The following is a 15,079-nucleotide window of genomic DNA, read 5'->3' as shown; positions in this document are numbered from 1 at the left end:
GTTCCCCTGGGCTGTAGCCATATATTTGCCCGAGGGTAAAATAGTTGAACAGATAATCATACAAAATTAATGACGCTCTGTCATCAGCTTTGTTTCAGGTGCAAGAATTGTGTCTGCAGTGTCTGGTAGGCTTTGCTGTAATTTGAAAGCAAAAGACAACAAAGAAGACAAACAAGCCCCACTTTCACTGAAATGCATGCCAAATCAAAGAGCAATCTGAAACTGCATGGTGAAAATTGCTAAATGTTCACACGTGTGATAATTTAGTCAATCAAAGAAGTCTTCTGATCTAAGTTCACTTTTATTATGTAGATATATTTTTTGTTGCATACCAGCAGTTTACATTAGACAGGATAAATTAGTCAATAAGCCTGTTTTTGAAGGGCAGTACAAAAGTGAATTTTCCAGACTCTGGAAGAACATTGCACTTCAGAGGGTAGTTCTGAAAATGAACATGGCTGTTGATTCATTTTAGGCAGGCAAAATATAATCTAAAGGATATTTGGAAGTTGCAAGTCTGAACAAAAGCAGAATGAGAATGGTGTTACCACAAAGAGAGAAAGGCTCAAAGTTATTCAGAAGAAAGAAAAGGGGATCCATTTTGACTAGATAAAAGTGCATTGAAAGGCATCCAAGAAGAGAACTACCAGTTTGAGATGGGCAACAGAAGGAAAAATATAACAGCAAATTCCTGAATCTATCTGGTATATATCTAAACCAGAAATAGGAATGAGATAATGAGTGAAAAGAATAAAGAGAAAGACACAGGAGGGTGAATAGGGTCAATAAGTAGTGACTGTTATGAAAACCTGTTGAAAAAAGCTTACAAGAAACCATAAAACTAGAAGATGCTTGCCACAAGCATCAAGGTATCACAGCATATCAAGGCAAATAGAACCAACAGTGATAAAAAATCAGAGGGGCATTGAGAGGAAGAGTTGAGAAATTTGAAATACTAAAGGTACAAAGTAAAATAGTTTCCATTTCTGAGAAGTGCTACCATTTTTGTGGAGCTGTGTTAAGATATAGTAAAAATACATTTTTAAAAATTCTATGAAAAATAATTACCTCGATTCTAAGAATGCACATGACAAGGTAAGAATCAAATAGCCTGCCTTTACAACCATAACAGGAAAGATGGTAGCAAACACATCAAATCAATGATCATTCACCTGATAGCCTGATATATGTTTTGTTTTAAAGAAACAAAGTAGTTTCCTCTTATCCCCTACAGCAACACCACCTGACCCCATCCACTATGTAATACACACTTTTATTCAACAATCTGGGGGAGAGATTGATTTTCAGTTTACCATATATAAGTCTAACGGAGTCAGAGTGGATTGCAAATACCTTCTTTTCTGCTTTCAGGCATGGTACCTTGCACTGAGGGCTGGATGGGGAGTGAAGCCTCTGATTTGCACTCCAGTCCCACATCTTTTGTCAATCTGAAATTCCTCTGGAACTGCATATGATTCTGATGTGAGCCCCAAGAGGTTTATTCACATGAGTAAGCTTAAAAGATCAGTCCTTGGCTTAATGTCCTTGTTCAGCTAGCTCTTCCTCAGGCTTCACTTTCAATACTGGGATGATAGGGTTCTTGTCCTAGCAGGGTGCAATAGGTGCTAATTAAATTACTGTTTGCACAGCTATTCACGTTCAGAGAACTCTGGGGTCCTCAGCACAGGAGACACATGGGGCTGTTGGAGCTGGAGGGCCATGATGATGATCACAGGTATGGAGCACCTCTCCTATGAGAAAAGGCTGAAAGAGTTGGTGTTGTTCAGCTTGGAGAAAAGAAGGCTCCAAGGAGACCTTACTGTGGCCTTTCAGTACCTAAAGGGCGCTTATAAGAAAGAAAATGACAAAACTTTTAGCAGGGCCTGTTGCAATAGGACAAGGGGTGATGGTTCTAAACTAAAGGAGGGTCAATTTAGATTAGATATAAGGAAAAAGAGGGTGGTGAAACACTGGAAGAGGTTGCCCAGAGGGGTGGTAGATGCTCCATTCCTGAAAACATTCAAGGTCAGGCTGGATGGTGCTCTGAGAAACTTGATGTAGCTGGGGATGTCCCTGTTCATTGTTGGGGGTTGGACTAGATGACCTTTAAATCTCCTTCCAACCCAAACTGTTATATGATTCTGTGAACTGCCGTACTGAAAAAAAAAAGTGGTGAAAGCACCAAAACAGGAATCCAATTTGTATATGCAAAGTCAGTAATTTGAAAACCACAGTTCTTCATTTGTGTCATCTGCGTTTTTGGCCTGACATTTAGGAGACTCAGTAGTGGAAATTCCAGAGCAAGTACCTCAAGAAGCTTCTGAAAGAGTTGCCATGAAAGCTTCCCAGAAGCCATTACCCTCCACGGGTGGCCAGGCAAACTGCCCCCAAACCCACACGCTCCATCATCCCTTCATTCGTTGCCTTGTGATACCCCATGCAAGTCATGTGTTCGGTAGAGGAGGGAGCCAAGGACAGCTGCAACACCATTTTGCTTCAGGTTAGTTCTTAAAAAGTTTTTTCCAAGACAAAAAGCTCATACAATGCTTTCTAGAGATTAGTATGGAAATAACAAGCTACAGCATCGAATTCCCTGTTCATTTTGCTTTGCCCCAGCAGGAAATGCTCTGACCTCTTGCACAAATGGCAGCATTTTGAGCATATACATTTTGCATAACAAAACAGGGAATCGGGTAACACAACAATGTCCCCAAACCATTTCAAGCCACAAAAATCTGGCCTTTCTGCCAGGATGGGTTCTCCTATGGCCAACCGTGGCCTGAAAAGAGAGAGAAAAATGATTGTTGCTGTAAAAAAGAGTAAAAACTTAAGGGTTTTTTTTTTTAAAAAAAAAAGGTGCTGAACGTCCATGCGACCGGGGAGCTGGGCGTGCCGGGGGCCCGCGGGTGCCCAGCCCGGACACGTGGGGCTCCGCGCAGCCTCCGCGTCCCAGCACCTGGCGGCGCGGCCCCGGCCCCGGCCCCCGCCCCCGCCCCGGCGCGCTCCCGCCAGCCCGCCCACCTCCAAATGCACACATCCGCGGCGGGAGGAGGAAGGGCATCTTGCCCGCTTTCGCCAATTTAATTTCGCGCCCCATCCTCGCCCCTTTTTCTTCTCCTTTTTTGGTTTGTTGTTGTTGTTGTTTTTTTGTTTGTTTTTTTTTTTTTTTTTTTAATTTAATTTTATTATTATCCTTGTCATTATTTGTCGGGGTGCTCCAGCCGTCTCCCGGCGGAAAGGGTGGATCGCTTCTCAGAGGATCCCCGCGGCTCCTGGGGAAGGTAGGCAGCAGCTAATGCAGTCGGAGGGATGCGGCCGCGGCTCCCCGCGCACCCTTTGTCTCCGCGCCGCGGCCGCGCAGCGCGGGCCGGAGCCCGGAGCCCGCCGCCGCCCGCGCTTTGTCCCCGCCGTCTGCCCAACCCTCCCCCCATCCCCGCAAAACGTGTCTGCTCGCCCCCGGTGCTGCCCAGTGCGAACCCTAAAAATGCAGGCAGCGAGCCGGGAGGCGCTGGGGGAGCCCGGCGGGGCGGAGGAGACGAGGGAACAGGGCGGCCATGCGGCATCTCCCGCGGCCGGGGCGCGATGCTGCCCTAGCCGAGTGCTGAGGCGGGCATGGAAAAAAACCACAAACAAACAAAAACCGCAGAAATAAAACAAAAACCTGACAGTCGGCGGCTCCGGCTTCCGCTGGCAGCGAAAAAAAAAAAAAATAGTATTAATAAATGAGTTTTCCCCTGATGGCGGCCGGGCCGCGCGTGCCGCAGCCCCCGCCGTGCCCTGGGAACGTTCCTGGCTTTCCCTTAAACCCAGCACTGCCACGGGGTCAGTGCAAGTTTTACGGAAAATGCAGGCTGGGCCCACGGTACGCACGCGTGTGCATGGTGCCCGTAAATACATAGTACCGGCTGAGGTACTGCTGGTAATGAGCACAGGCGAGAACAAAAAGAGGCCGGAGTGAATGCCCGGGTGTGCAGTGGCTCACGTGTGTGTACACGTCCAGCTCGCTCTGGTGGCAGGGGGCTTATTCCATTATTCTGCAGAGTTCGTAGTGCAACCTGTAGCTAGGATGTGTCTGTCTCCTTGTGAAAGAGGAGACGATGAGGTGTGTTTTGTTTATGTGACATTGGAAGGACTGAAATAAACCCTGGATCTGGCAGCTCGTTTTATGGAAGGAGAAGCTATAGCCTTCTTGTGCCACCCGCTGAACTCACCTCATGTCCTTACGCTGTTCAGTGTCCCAGACCGCTGTGGGGCATTTCTACCAGCCTCTAGTCCAAATTATAAATAGGAACCTGTGCTTTAAGGTGCTTCATTCACCTTCTGGTTTGTTTGGCTTTCATATGTGCTTGAAAGGCAAACTAACATAGAACAAACATTGTTCTAAAAGTATAGTGTAAGAAAAAGATACATGTTAGTTGATAAAATATATTGCAGGAATAAAAAACAAAACAAAGAAAAAATTCCCTGCATTCTGAGTCTAACCTTCAGAAATCAAAAGTAAAAGCAGCGACAGGAGGAGAAAGAAATCCTTCATCTAAATTTTACTTCATTTGCTACCAAAACACCAACTTTGTTTAAAAAGCCTCTGAAAAGAAATTCCATCTGTTGCTGAAGGATATAGGTATGAGTAAGTGCCCTTTCCAGGCTAGGAGCCCCTGCCGAAATGGCGCTGAAATCCGCTTTGCAAAACCTGTGTGAAATCTCCGAACTGCCATATTGCTGGTAAGCAGAGGCCTTCTGCTGAGGCTCGGTGGAAATTCACTGACTAAAGTGGGATCTGCTTCACTGTCATACGGAATGACTCCTATTTGACTTTGCCTTTTTGGAAGGTCGGGTTTTTTTCTTTTTAAGAGGCACCATAGAGAGAGCACTTCACTGAAGCACACTGCAGCATCCTCTGTCTTGTCACTTGAGACTATTTATGCTGTAGTTGGACCAACGGGGCTCTCCAGCCCGGGTGAGGATGGGAGACAGTTGCTGGCAGTGAGCGCCAAGCTGCACACACCCGTATGCAGAGGATTATCTCTGGAGTTGTTTGAGGCTTTCTGCAGACTGCTGTAAAACATGGAGGATCGATTGTCCTTCGTGCCCAAATCCTGCTTTTTACAAGGATTTTAAAGGATGGAAGGGGGAGGCAGTGCTCTCTTGGCCTTCCTGCCTGCAGGCTGCTCATCCTGGGTCTCTGTCCTACATTTTGTCTGTGTTAGCTGTTTTGGGAGGTTGTTCTTTAGCAGGGTAAGAGTGGTGACCGAGAAGAAATGGGACTCTCCTTCTTCCTGTGCTCTCCTCTCTCTTTTTAGCATCTTGCTCGGTTCTGTTGGAATCTGCATAGCGAGCAGCATGACAATAACCGTCACTTAAAAGTTTTGTATTGTGAAGGCAGGTGTATGTTGTGGAAATATTTAAATATTTTAAGCCTGAATTCAGTTTTCTTTCTGATGCATACTTACTGCTGTGACCTTAATCCAGTCCAAGAAGTTTGAGCAGCTGCTCTTGGGAAAACGGGCAGCTTTTTCATGTTTTGCAGTTAACTCTCATAGTATTTGTCCAAGCTTATCAGGTAAATACTGCTCTGAGTCTCTTACAGTCAAGAAAATTGAGGCAGAGAAATTACTTGTAAACTGGGGCAGAAGAAAAGTGAGTTACACATGAACTTACACAAAGGATTCTTCCTTCTGTAGTACAAAATTTATTTAAATGGGAATTTCAGAGCTGCCGTTTAACCCTTAGAAATACATCTGGGTAGTGTGTTTTGTTGCAGTGACCCATAAAGCCCCACTCATACAGCATTTCCACTTTCTGTGGAAGACAAGAGTGCGTTTATTTGTGGTGGTGTGTTGTGGGATCTCTTCTGCTGAGAGGATTTCACAAAGAAATATAATTAGGAAAAAATGTGACTATGTTCCTTGCCAAATGCCTTTCCTAAATTGACTGGGAAGGGCTCAAAACAAAAATGTACTTAAAACCATTTTCTTTTATGGCTCATCTTTAAGTGTTTTGCCTAAAGTAATGAATCACTGGGTGAATCAGACTGGGATTTTATGGTTTCTTATTTGCCTGCCTTTGATCAGCTGAGTAGCCTGTCGAGACTTAATTTGGGACTGTCTTCCCTTTCTTTATGGCAGCATGGAAGGGCAGTGTGGAGAGCGATGGGGCAGAGTAGGAGCATTTTCCTATTGCAGCACAAGGTCATGCACTACCACGAGGAAGGTTGACAATCCACATTTGTTCTCATCACTTCTGTTTTACAGCATGCTTTTCTGAGCTTCCTTACCAAGACTTCTGTCACTTGTTTTCCCACCCCCCATCGTATCTTTTAACTGTTTGCGTCCTGCATGCCGTGGGGGCTGTGAGAGAGAGGAGCCTGGGGATGAGAGGTGGTGGCTTGCAGACACCAAGCAAACGGCTGCAGCAGCTCGAAGGCCTTCCGGCCGCCACGCTGCCCTCATCCTGGCACCGTTGCCGATGGGCAGGACAGGCGTGGGCCAGCACCTTTTTGGTTCTCTGTGGTGCCCTGGGCCCAGCCGAGACGCCACTGGGGCCATGGTGAACCCGCTTCCTTCCACTGCTCCTGTGGCTGCAGCCTGCTGCAGAGGGGCAGAGCTGAGGAGCTGGAGGCAATGACATTTCAAGCACTGCAGATGTTTGCTCAGTGAATGTGAGTCAGTTTTTAATTTCCAAGCTCTTGTTATCTCAGTGGCTCTTCTCTAATCTCTCCATTTTGTCCTTCCTGTAGATGAGGAGTAAATCTGGAGCTTTATGTTCCTCATGTCAGGTGTCACTAACGTGGAACAAAAAGGAGATAGTTGCTTCCCTGCCTCCCAATGTGATACTGTTACGTATAAAGCCTATTCTTGCTTTTTGTCATTGAGGTGAATAGTCTGTACAGAGAGTTTCAGGCTCCATGTTTCATTATTTATATCCATGATGTCTTACTGGTTATATCGCTCTCCTTTGAAAGAATTTTCAAAAGTATGAGCAAAGAAAGACGTATCACATCTCAGGCTTTGCAGGAATAAAAACAGCTTGTGTGAAACTCAAGTGCAGGGTTCTGATGACTTGTAACCAACCAAGAGGAGTTCTTGCAAAACTCCTTTTGAAAAGAAAGTTGAGTCACATTTTGTCTTCTGAGCAAATTAACTTGAATTCCATAGTTAAAAGTGCTTAGTGTGTCTTGGATATTTACCAGCCCCAAGACAGTTGGACTGTGGGAAGCACACAGTGAGTGAAGTGCCCAGTGAGCGTGAAAGGGCACATTGCAGAAACCATACCCAGAGATGGACTAGATGTTGTCCAGCTTGACCACTTACCCAAATGCCTCTCACATACTGGGTCAGCTTTTGGGCAGCCATATACCTTAAGATGACACTTCTTGAACCGTGTCATTTATAGGATATGAAAAAAAAATGGCACGTGAATTAAGAGGTTGTGATTACTACCAGGAGTGATCTAAAAAGGACATGATGTTCTTTTTAGAAACACAACTTCCGGTGACATGTTTTCTGAGATTACACCTCTTCCATCCTAGAAAGGATTCATGCATAAACCAGAAGAAATAAAGATAGATTGTCTGTAGTATCATATTTTTTTTTCAAATACGAAGTTTTTGATCCCATTACTGCTCTTATGGAATTTTAACAGTCTAGAAAACTGGAGTTGCAGGGATTTTTTTCTTACATTTCACAAGTCAACAGAGAAAATTACCACAGTTCTTGGAATGTGTTTTAATGGCTTGTGAAGGTCTCAGTGCCCTTGAAAATAAGAAACTCATTTTATCTTCTTGTGTCATCTCATAGTCCTCTTGAAGTTGTGACCAGTTGTAATCTTTCCCATATTCTGCAAGGAGCACACAACAAATAAATTATCTGTAATGGCTTTAACAAGACATATCATGGGATGTTTAAAGAGAAAGCTAAGCTCCTAGGCCAGAGCAGTGCTTTTTCTACCAAACAGAATGTCTAAACAGAGGGGCTGGCTCAGCTACCAAACACAGACCCTTGAGGTTCCTTTCGAAGGGTCATTAGCTCTTTGCTGGTTTTCTCTTGGGGTGATGCCTTCAAGAAGGAGCGCTTGCACATCTGAATAGAAAAAATTTGAAGTAAGAGCAAAATTCTAATTTCTCCTTTATGATTTACTAGGTGTATGTCTGGAAAGAGAGGTTTGATGGCAGGTCTCTGGAAGTTTTCCTTTTGAGAGGTTTAAGGCTAGACAGAGTAGTAGGCACAGTGACTGAGGTGATTGGGATTTCTGCAGTCACTATTAACATGATTATTTACTGTCTTTCAAGGTGAATTAGGAATAAAGCTCAGTCTAGGAACTCTTGCCAACATAGCATTTTTATTTGCATTGCTTTTAAGACATTTCTTGAATGAAAAGGCCATAAAAGTACAACTACTACCCTGCTGCTTCCCATATAGCTCAGCATCAACGTATGGTGAATTTTTATTAGTTGAAGCAATTTTGGGTTTTTTTCCCACAGCACTAGTGGCACGTACACCTGAGGTGGCAACTTGCTTAGCTCAGCTACCCCAGTGTTGAATCTCCTTTTGGGAGCAAAGCTATTGCAATTGCAGGGAACAGCTCTGTGTTACTGCACACCCCTCCCATGGGTAGGGATGGGGTTGTCCTCCAGCAGCACCAGGCTCTGCTGTAGAGGCCAAGTGACAGGCCTGGAGTGGACACCTCACTTGTGGGGAATGAAGCTGATTGACATGAACCCTAACCTTTGTGATTTTAGATTTTATTTAGACTCTGATTCGTCACATGGGTGAATTCCAAATTTAGAGTAGGTGATTTGGGGATGAAATTCGTGTGACCACCAATACTCCATTGACTGTGGAGGGTGCCCCGAGTAATTAGCAGTGACAAAGGGTTTTCTCTGTATATCTCTAAGATATCAATGAAGTTATCATTACAAAAATTTTGTGATTTGCATAGTGTTTTATTCCAGGTATCACACTTGTATCACCCTTTGTCTCTGAATCTTCAAGCACCTCACAAACGGAGTGTTAGTGTTGTTCTTATCATCTTAATTTGGTAGGTGGAGGTGCTAAGGACATGTTGGTGTTAGTTTGCCAAAGATCTGTGATGAGTTCATGCCATGACAATGAAAACTTCAGTTCCCAGCCCCACCACTCTCTCCTCACCCACCTCATGTTTTGACACTGACATCAGGTTTTCTCATACTTGGAAGTGCTATGCATTATTTCATTAAATAATTTTGTTTGTTTGTTTCAGGGTTTTGTTTTGGTGTTTTTTTAGTAAAGCACTTACCTAGCAAGAAGCTGAGGTATATTCAAAAATGTGCCTAGTGTCATGCTGCTTCATGAGCAGCTCGTCTGACTGGAACATGGACTCTGCTGAAATGATTGCTGGTTTTTCAGCTTGCTCTAAGATCTTGCTCTGTCTTAGAGAATCACAGAAAGATTTGGGTTGGAAAAGACCTTCAAGATCATCTCGTTCCAACCCCTCTGCCATGGGCAAGGACACCTTCCACTACACCAGGTTGTGCAAAGCCCTATCCAGCCTGGCCTTGAACAGTTCCAGAGATGGGGCATCCACAGCTTCTCTGGGCAACCTGTTCCGGTGCCTCATGACCCTCACAGCAAAGAATTTCTTCCTATTATCTAACCTAAACCTGTCCTCTTTCAGTTTAAAGCCATTCCCCCATTTCCTATCACTACATGCCCTTGTGAACAGTCTTCATTCAGTTAGTTCTCTGTAGAAACAGAGTTCTGGTTGAAACAGACAAAGATTGTCACTTTTGCCTGGGAAAGACTGCTTGGGAATAAAGCAGGGAGCTGTGTTCCTGCCAGTCTGGTCCTGCAGTGTTTCAGGGGCAGAGGGCGAAGCTGGAGCCACACGTCAGTGAGCTGTGCAGCCGGCTCTCCAGCGTGCTGCTTACCTCACACCACTGCTAATTTCAGCACCTGCTTTTGAAACACTTAATGGGGAATTTATTAAGTGCAGGCAATGTCAAGGCAGTTCTGAAAATCCTCCTGGGCATCATGATGCAAAACGGTGCCCAAAGGAAAAGCTTCTCTGCTTGAATCTCAGATGAATCTTTACACAGGTTTTAAAATGCCAGGGGACACAGATCCTGGTACAGAGGTTGACAGGTCTCTTAAGAAATTGTTTATTTTAGGAACTCATGGTCACAAGAAACTTCAGGATTCAGTGGGCTTGGTCCTTGCCACCTCAGCAGTCGCTGTCTCCTGTGGCTTTATCCTTTTATAAAAAGATTGTGCTTCTCTTCCAAAATAGGTAGACTATTTTATCCCTGCAGCCTCCAGGAAGACTGATCCAGAATGCTAAAACCACCCTCTGCTTGCCAGTCTGCATTTATTTATCAGCAGCCTAAGTCAATTTTTTTTTTTTTAATATTTTATTGTGCCAACATTTTAATACCTGAGCAGTTTTCTCCTGGTATCTGTAGTGGAAATCTCTTCTGCAGAGGAGTCAAAAAGTACCCAGTCCACACACTCCTTGCACCCGGCCCTGCCGGTCACCACAATCACATCCTGCCCTGCTGTTAGCCTCGAGGCTAGCCTTTAAACTTGGCACGTGAAGTTTGGACAGGGTGGGCTCTTGGGGAATTGTTAAGAGCATGTGTAAGCTTTAAAATGGCATTTCTGAGAAAGTATTTACAGGGAAAAAATTGGTCGTTTGCAAAGCCTTCTTCTACATGGTGGGGATGTGGTATGAAACAGAAGTACTGGCTTCTGTAAACTTAATTTGAAACAGGCAGATGTCATAACTGAACGAGTGAACTACATCCTCCTGTCTTGCCCTGCAAGAGCTGGGGGTGCTCGTGCCTCTTTGGTTGCATGCAAGCAGTTTGATGGATTTGAGGTAGCCCTGAGAATTTAAAAATATCCCCAAATTAATCTGGCATCTGAGGGTTCACCATGTACCCCAGGCTGAATAGTTGTTTGACAATACTACAGGAAATTCATTCACAAAATGGGAATTGAGAGAGTTGTGGTGCAGGAGCTTGTTTGTGAGTAGCATGCTGTTGCCTCACTACCACGCTGGAGTTGTAGCTCAGCCGAGAGTGATTGGACTCTGGAAAATATTGGTCTTTCAGTTGATTTGCATTGCTGATGAGAAAGTATGTCACTGTAGCAGACTTCTCTGATCTGCCTTTGGTGTTATTCTCAGTGCTTTTATGGAACACATCTATCAGAGGAGAGATCACCTCATCTCTAGATAATAACTGCTTGACACAAGGTATACGTTGCTCTTTCTTTCTGTGATACTTGAGCTTAGGGATTTAGGTTTTTTCTCTTTCTCTCTTTGTTCATAACAAGTTTAACCATACAAAAATTTAAACAAAGCATCCTCTTCATCTCTGCTTTCCCAAAAATCCTTAACACATTAGAATACATGTATTAGTAGAACAGAGTACTGGGATAACTCTATCCCTCTTTCCATCACACTTAGTATCAGCATGGATGTGTATTTTATATTCTTAAGTAAGAACTGGGAACATACAGAAGACAAACACCAAATACTGAATTGGGACTTGGACAAGCAAGTAATTTTTATTCCTTAATTTGTAGGAGGTTAATCTTTTTCCTGAAACAAGCCGGCTTGGTTTGCTCACAAGTTTTTTAAAAAAATACTGTGTTCAGCAGTTGATTGCAGGACAGGGTAAATTTGTAAGGTTAGTGAGGTTGATCTCATTAAGACATACAAGGTTACTACTGTTCTGAAATTCATTTAGGTCATAACCTGAGGTCCATCTAACAATACAAAATTGGTTGGTATGGATGGTCCCTCCTGCGCAGGTTTCACTGGTTTCTTCTGGAGATGTTGCCTGCTGTTGGTGGTATACATCTTGGATTTTTTTCTTTTGTTTTATTTAGGTTGCTGACACTGTGGCTGCAGTTTACTCACAAGATACCAACCAAACACTAGTATTTGAAGAACCACTTGGATAGGTGCAGTTCCTCACCCAGTATGCCTTTCAAAGCTGGATTAGAACTGACCGAATTGCAGAATATGACTGTCCCTGAAGATGATAACATCAGCAATGATTCAAATGATTTCACAGAGGTGGAAAATGGCCAGATAAATAGGTGAGTATTTTTCCACTGACGTTGCCTCTGCTAAGAAATGCACTGTTTAAAAACAGCATTCTAATTTTCAGTATATGTCTTGAATTATTCATTACCAAGTCATGCTCCATTTGAAGATGTAATTTGAATTTCATACGTAACATCTGTTGGGCATAGGCTGCAATAGCAGATAAAGCTAACAGAGTAGCAATTTATTCATCATTTCAAATCCTTCAAATTAGTCTAATAAAATTCACAAACATACAATGCAGCAAAAAGCCAACATTTTGAAATGTCTGCTTGCACACAGCAAAGAAGTAATAACAATACAACAGCATAATTTTTGGCAAGTCTCTTAGTTGACCTTTGATCTCTGATATGATGATTTTAACCTGCCTGGCCACCTCTGTTTATCCAAGCTTCTGGGGAGTTACAGCTGGTGTGGTTGGCAGCAAATGTAGGTCCAGTCTGTATTTGCAATTTGGCAAGCTAACCTGGGCAGAGGTTTGTTCCCTCGAGGCAGAGGTGTCAAGAAGATGATAAAACAGAGTCTTACACCTAACTCAGATCAAGTTTAAAATATGCATCAATATTGGTGAAAATTATTAGTTACAATTATTACCAGTACAATGATTAGGCTGTTAGCTTTTTCTGTAGGCTTTCAGTCATTTCTGAAGAGCTGCCTTTTCCACTAGAGAGCAGTTCTTCAGACCTTCCTGCCAGCCTCCGACAGGTGCTGAGCCATCCAGTTTACAGCAAAGGCTTGTTGACAGACCCTGTTTGTATTTTGTGAGCTGTGAAATAGGAAGCTCTGTTTTGATCAAACTTCCTGTTCAAATATTGCAAACCAAGGTGGAGCACAGGGCCAGTCAGTACCTGCATGGGGCACCAGCCCTGCTGGGAAGCCTGTGCTGGCACATCATTCTGCTCCCTACTGTGGGGCTGCCACCACCTATTTTAGGATCTTTAAAATCTTCTTCTCTTGCTCTTTCTTCCTGTTGGCAGCATCTTTGCTGGCTACACGAGAAACTCGCTTTCTAGAGTTAAAACAAAATTCAGAGCTGTTTTTTCCCAAGGGAGGTTAGAGGCAGTTGTGGCACTCAGCTGCATGGGTGGACAAGGATCTTGGTGACAGGTGTGGGAATAAGCACCCAGCACTGTCCACACCGTTCACATAGCAAAACCAGCCAGCCGTACCGTGGGACGGGGCAGGGGGCCCAGGCTGGTGGCGGGGGTGAGCCCCCCCAGCAGGAGAATGCCAGCCCATCCCCGCCCGCCCCGGGGAAGTCCTGGGGCCGCCACAGCAGGGCGGGTGGTGCTGTGACCGCAGCGCAGCTGCGCTGATGAAGATTAGAGCTGGTCAGGAATTTCTGATGCAACTGCTTTGATGGAAAGTGCTGAAACGAAACACAAACCACTTCTGTTTAAAAAAAAAAAAAAAAAAAAAGGGCAGGAGCAAGACAAAAAACCCCTCCAACTTTGCCAAAACAAAACAGTTCCAGTATGAACCTGCTTGCTTTCCTGCTGGTTCATGTTGTAACGACAGGAGCTTGGGGGCTGACAGTGGTAAATTCACGCCCTGGAGCTTGTCGAGGATTTATATCCTTGAGACAAGGAGTGGCTGTACTGGGCTAGCTGTGCCTCCCCAGCACTTTGGCTGATGCCATCAGTAACTGTTACGGGGAAAAACCCTGCTGGCGCTTCGTTCCCAATGAATGTTTATAGAGGGTGGGGAAGGATCTGTGTGTGCCTGGTCCTTTGTGGTCACAATGTGCTTTGTGGAGTTAGGGCATAGTAAGCGTGGCAAGATACAGGTTGGATCCAGACTGCTGGCAAAAGGAAGAAGAAACGTGCAGTGAGGGAAGAGGGTCAGAAAGTCAGAGGCAGAATTTCTGATTGCTGTTCTGGCTCTTAGGGCAGATTAACATATTCCTCAATTTTCTCTTCCTTTCTGGAGAACTCACTTCCTCTGCAGAAGAAAGATCTCTCATCTGGCTGTAGGATATAGCCTATTACAGTTCTCATAGCCTTCTGCCCAGGCACTCATTAGACAGCTACTTGCATCCCATGCATGACGATTTTGCCCTGTATATCCCAGTTTGTTCATGTTCCCCTCAGTGTCCAAACCAAGAGTTTCGAGGCAGCTCTCGGTGACCACAGCTTCCGCTGCAGCAGCACGTTGGCACCAGTGCAGCCCTGCCAGCATCCCCTGGGGCTGGGGCTGTCACTGAGCCACCCACAGCGGGTGCCCTGTGCAAACACCTCCACACCATCACATGTGGCGAGCAGATGGGCATATCCTGCTCTACACCCGTGCTGAACGTGTCCTGAAAGGATGTGGTTAGTCCCTTTCTATAACTATTTTGGCAAACACGTTTTTTGCAGGGAGTAAGAGGTTAACAGGCATAGGGAATAACATGTTTTGTCCTGCCTGGCATGTGATGTGAGGCCTTGTAAAACGCCCAAGTCCATCAAAATCAGTGGGACTTTTTCTGTTGATTTCACTTGAGCTTTAGATTAGATCTGTAATTTTCAACTAACTTATTTTTTTGTTGTTTCAACCTGTTTGATTTTGTACTCTGTATTTAATTTTAAACATTTTTTTCTCTCAGCACATAGTTTTTCAAGCTCAGTGTAGAGCAAGTTTTTAAGGGTCTTTTGGAGATGGTACACCAGACAGAAGCTGATTCCAAATCTGGTTGTAAACTCCAAATATTTCTTGATCTTGGAAAAGAATCCTATATGTTCCTTTGGCTTTCCAGCCTTTTCTGGGCCTAAATATACAGTTATATGTAGGGAGGGGATGTTGATTTGAAGAGGCTGCAGTAAGAGGGGTTTTTCTTTGTATGCAGATGTTGAATGGGAATGTCTTCTGGAAATGTCAGTTCAGAGATTTGCATCAAACCCAGACGTGGATTTTGTGGCTTTAACTATGTCTCTTGGCTATAAAACTTTGCCATCTTTGCACGTAATTGTAAATCAGTATTTAGATAACTTATTCATTTACTATAACTGTGACG

General features: G+C 44.3%; 1 protein-coding gene across 2 annotated transcripts in view; it reads left to right on the top strand.

The window, feature by feature from the left end:
* The first annotated feature begins 3,049 nt into the window (after positions 1-3,049).
* Positions 3,050-15,079, top strand: part of SLC38A1 (solute carrier family 38 member 1) — a 42,171-nt gene continuing 30,141 nt past the window's right edge. For both annotated transcript variants that reach the window (XR_011146805.1, XM_068998009.1), the window contains exons 1-2: positions 3,050-3,281; positions 11,868-12,080. Coding sequence is in view for 1 of the 2 variants with exons in the window: in XM_068998009.1 (XP_068854110.1) it covers positions 11,962-12,080 (119 nt within the window). In the remaining variant the exon portion in view is untranslated. The remainder of the gene's footprint in view (positions 3,282-11,867; positions 12,081-15,079) is intronic.

Source organism: Aphelocoma coerulescens, chromosome 1A (genome assembly GCF_041296385.1).
Source record: "Aphelocoma coerulescens isolate FSJ_1873_10779 chromosome 1A, UR_Acoe_1.0, whole genome shotgun sequence".
NCBI classification, from domain to species: domain Eukaryota; kingdom Metazoa; phylum Chordata; class Aves; order Passeriformes; family Corvidae; genus Aphelocoma; species Aphelocoma coerulescens.
This window is presented reverse-complemented; position numbering and strand designations above follow the sequence as displayed.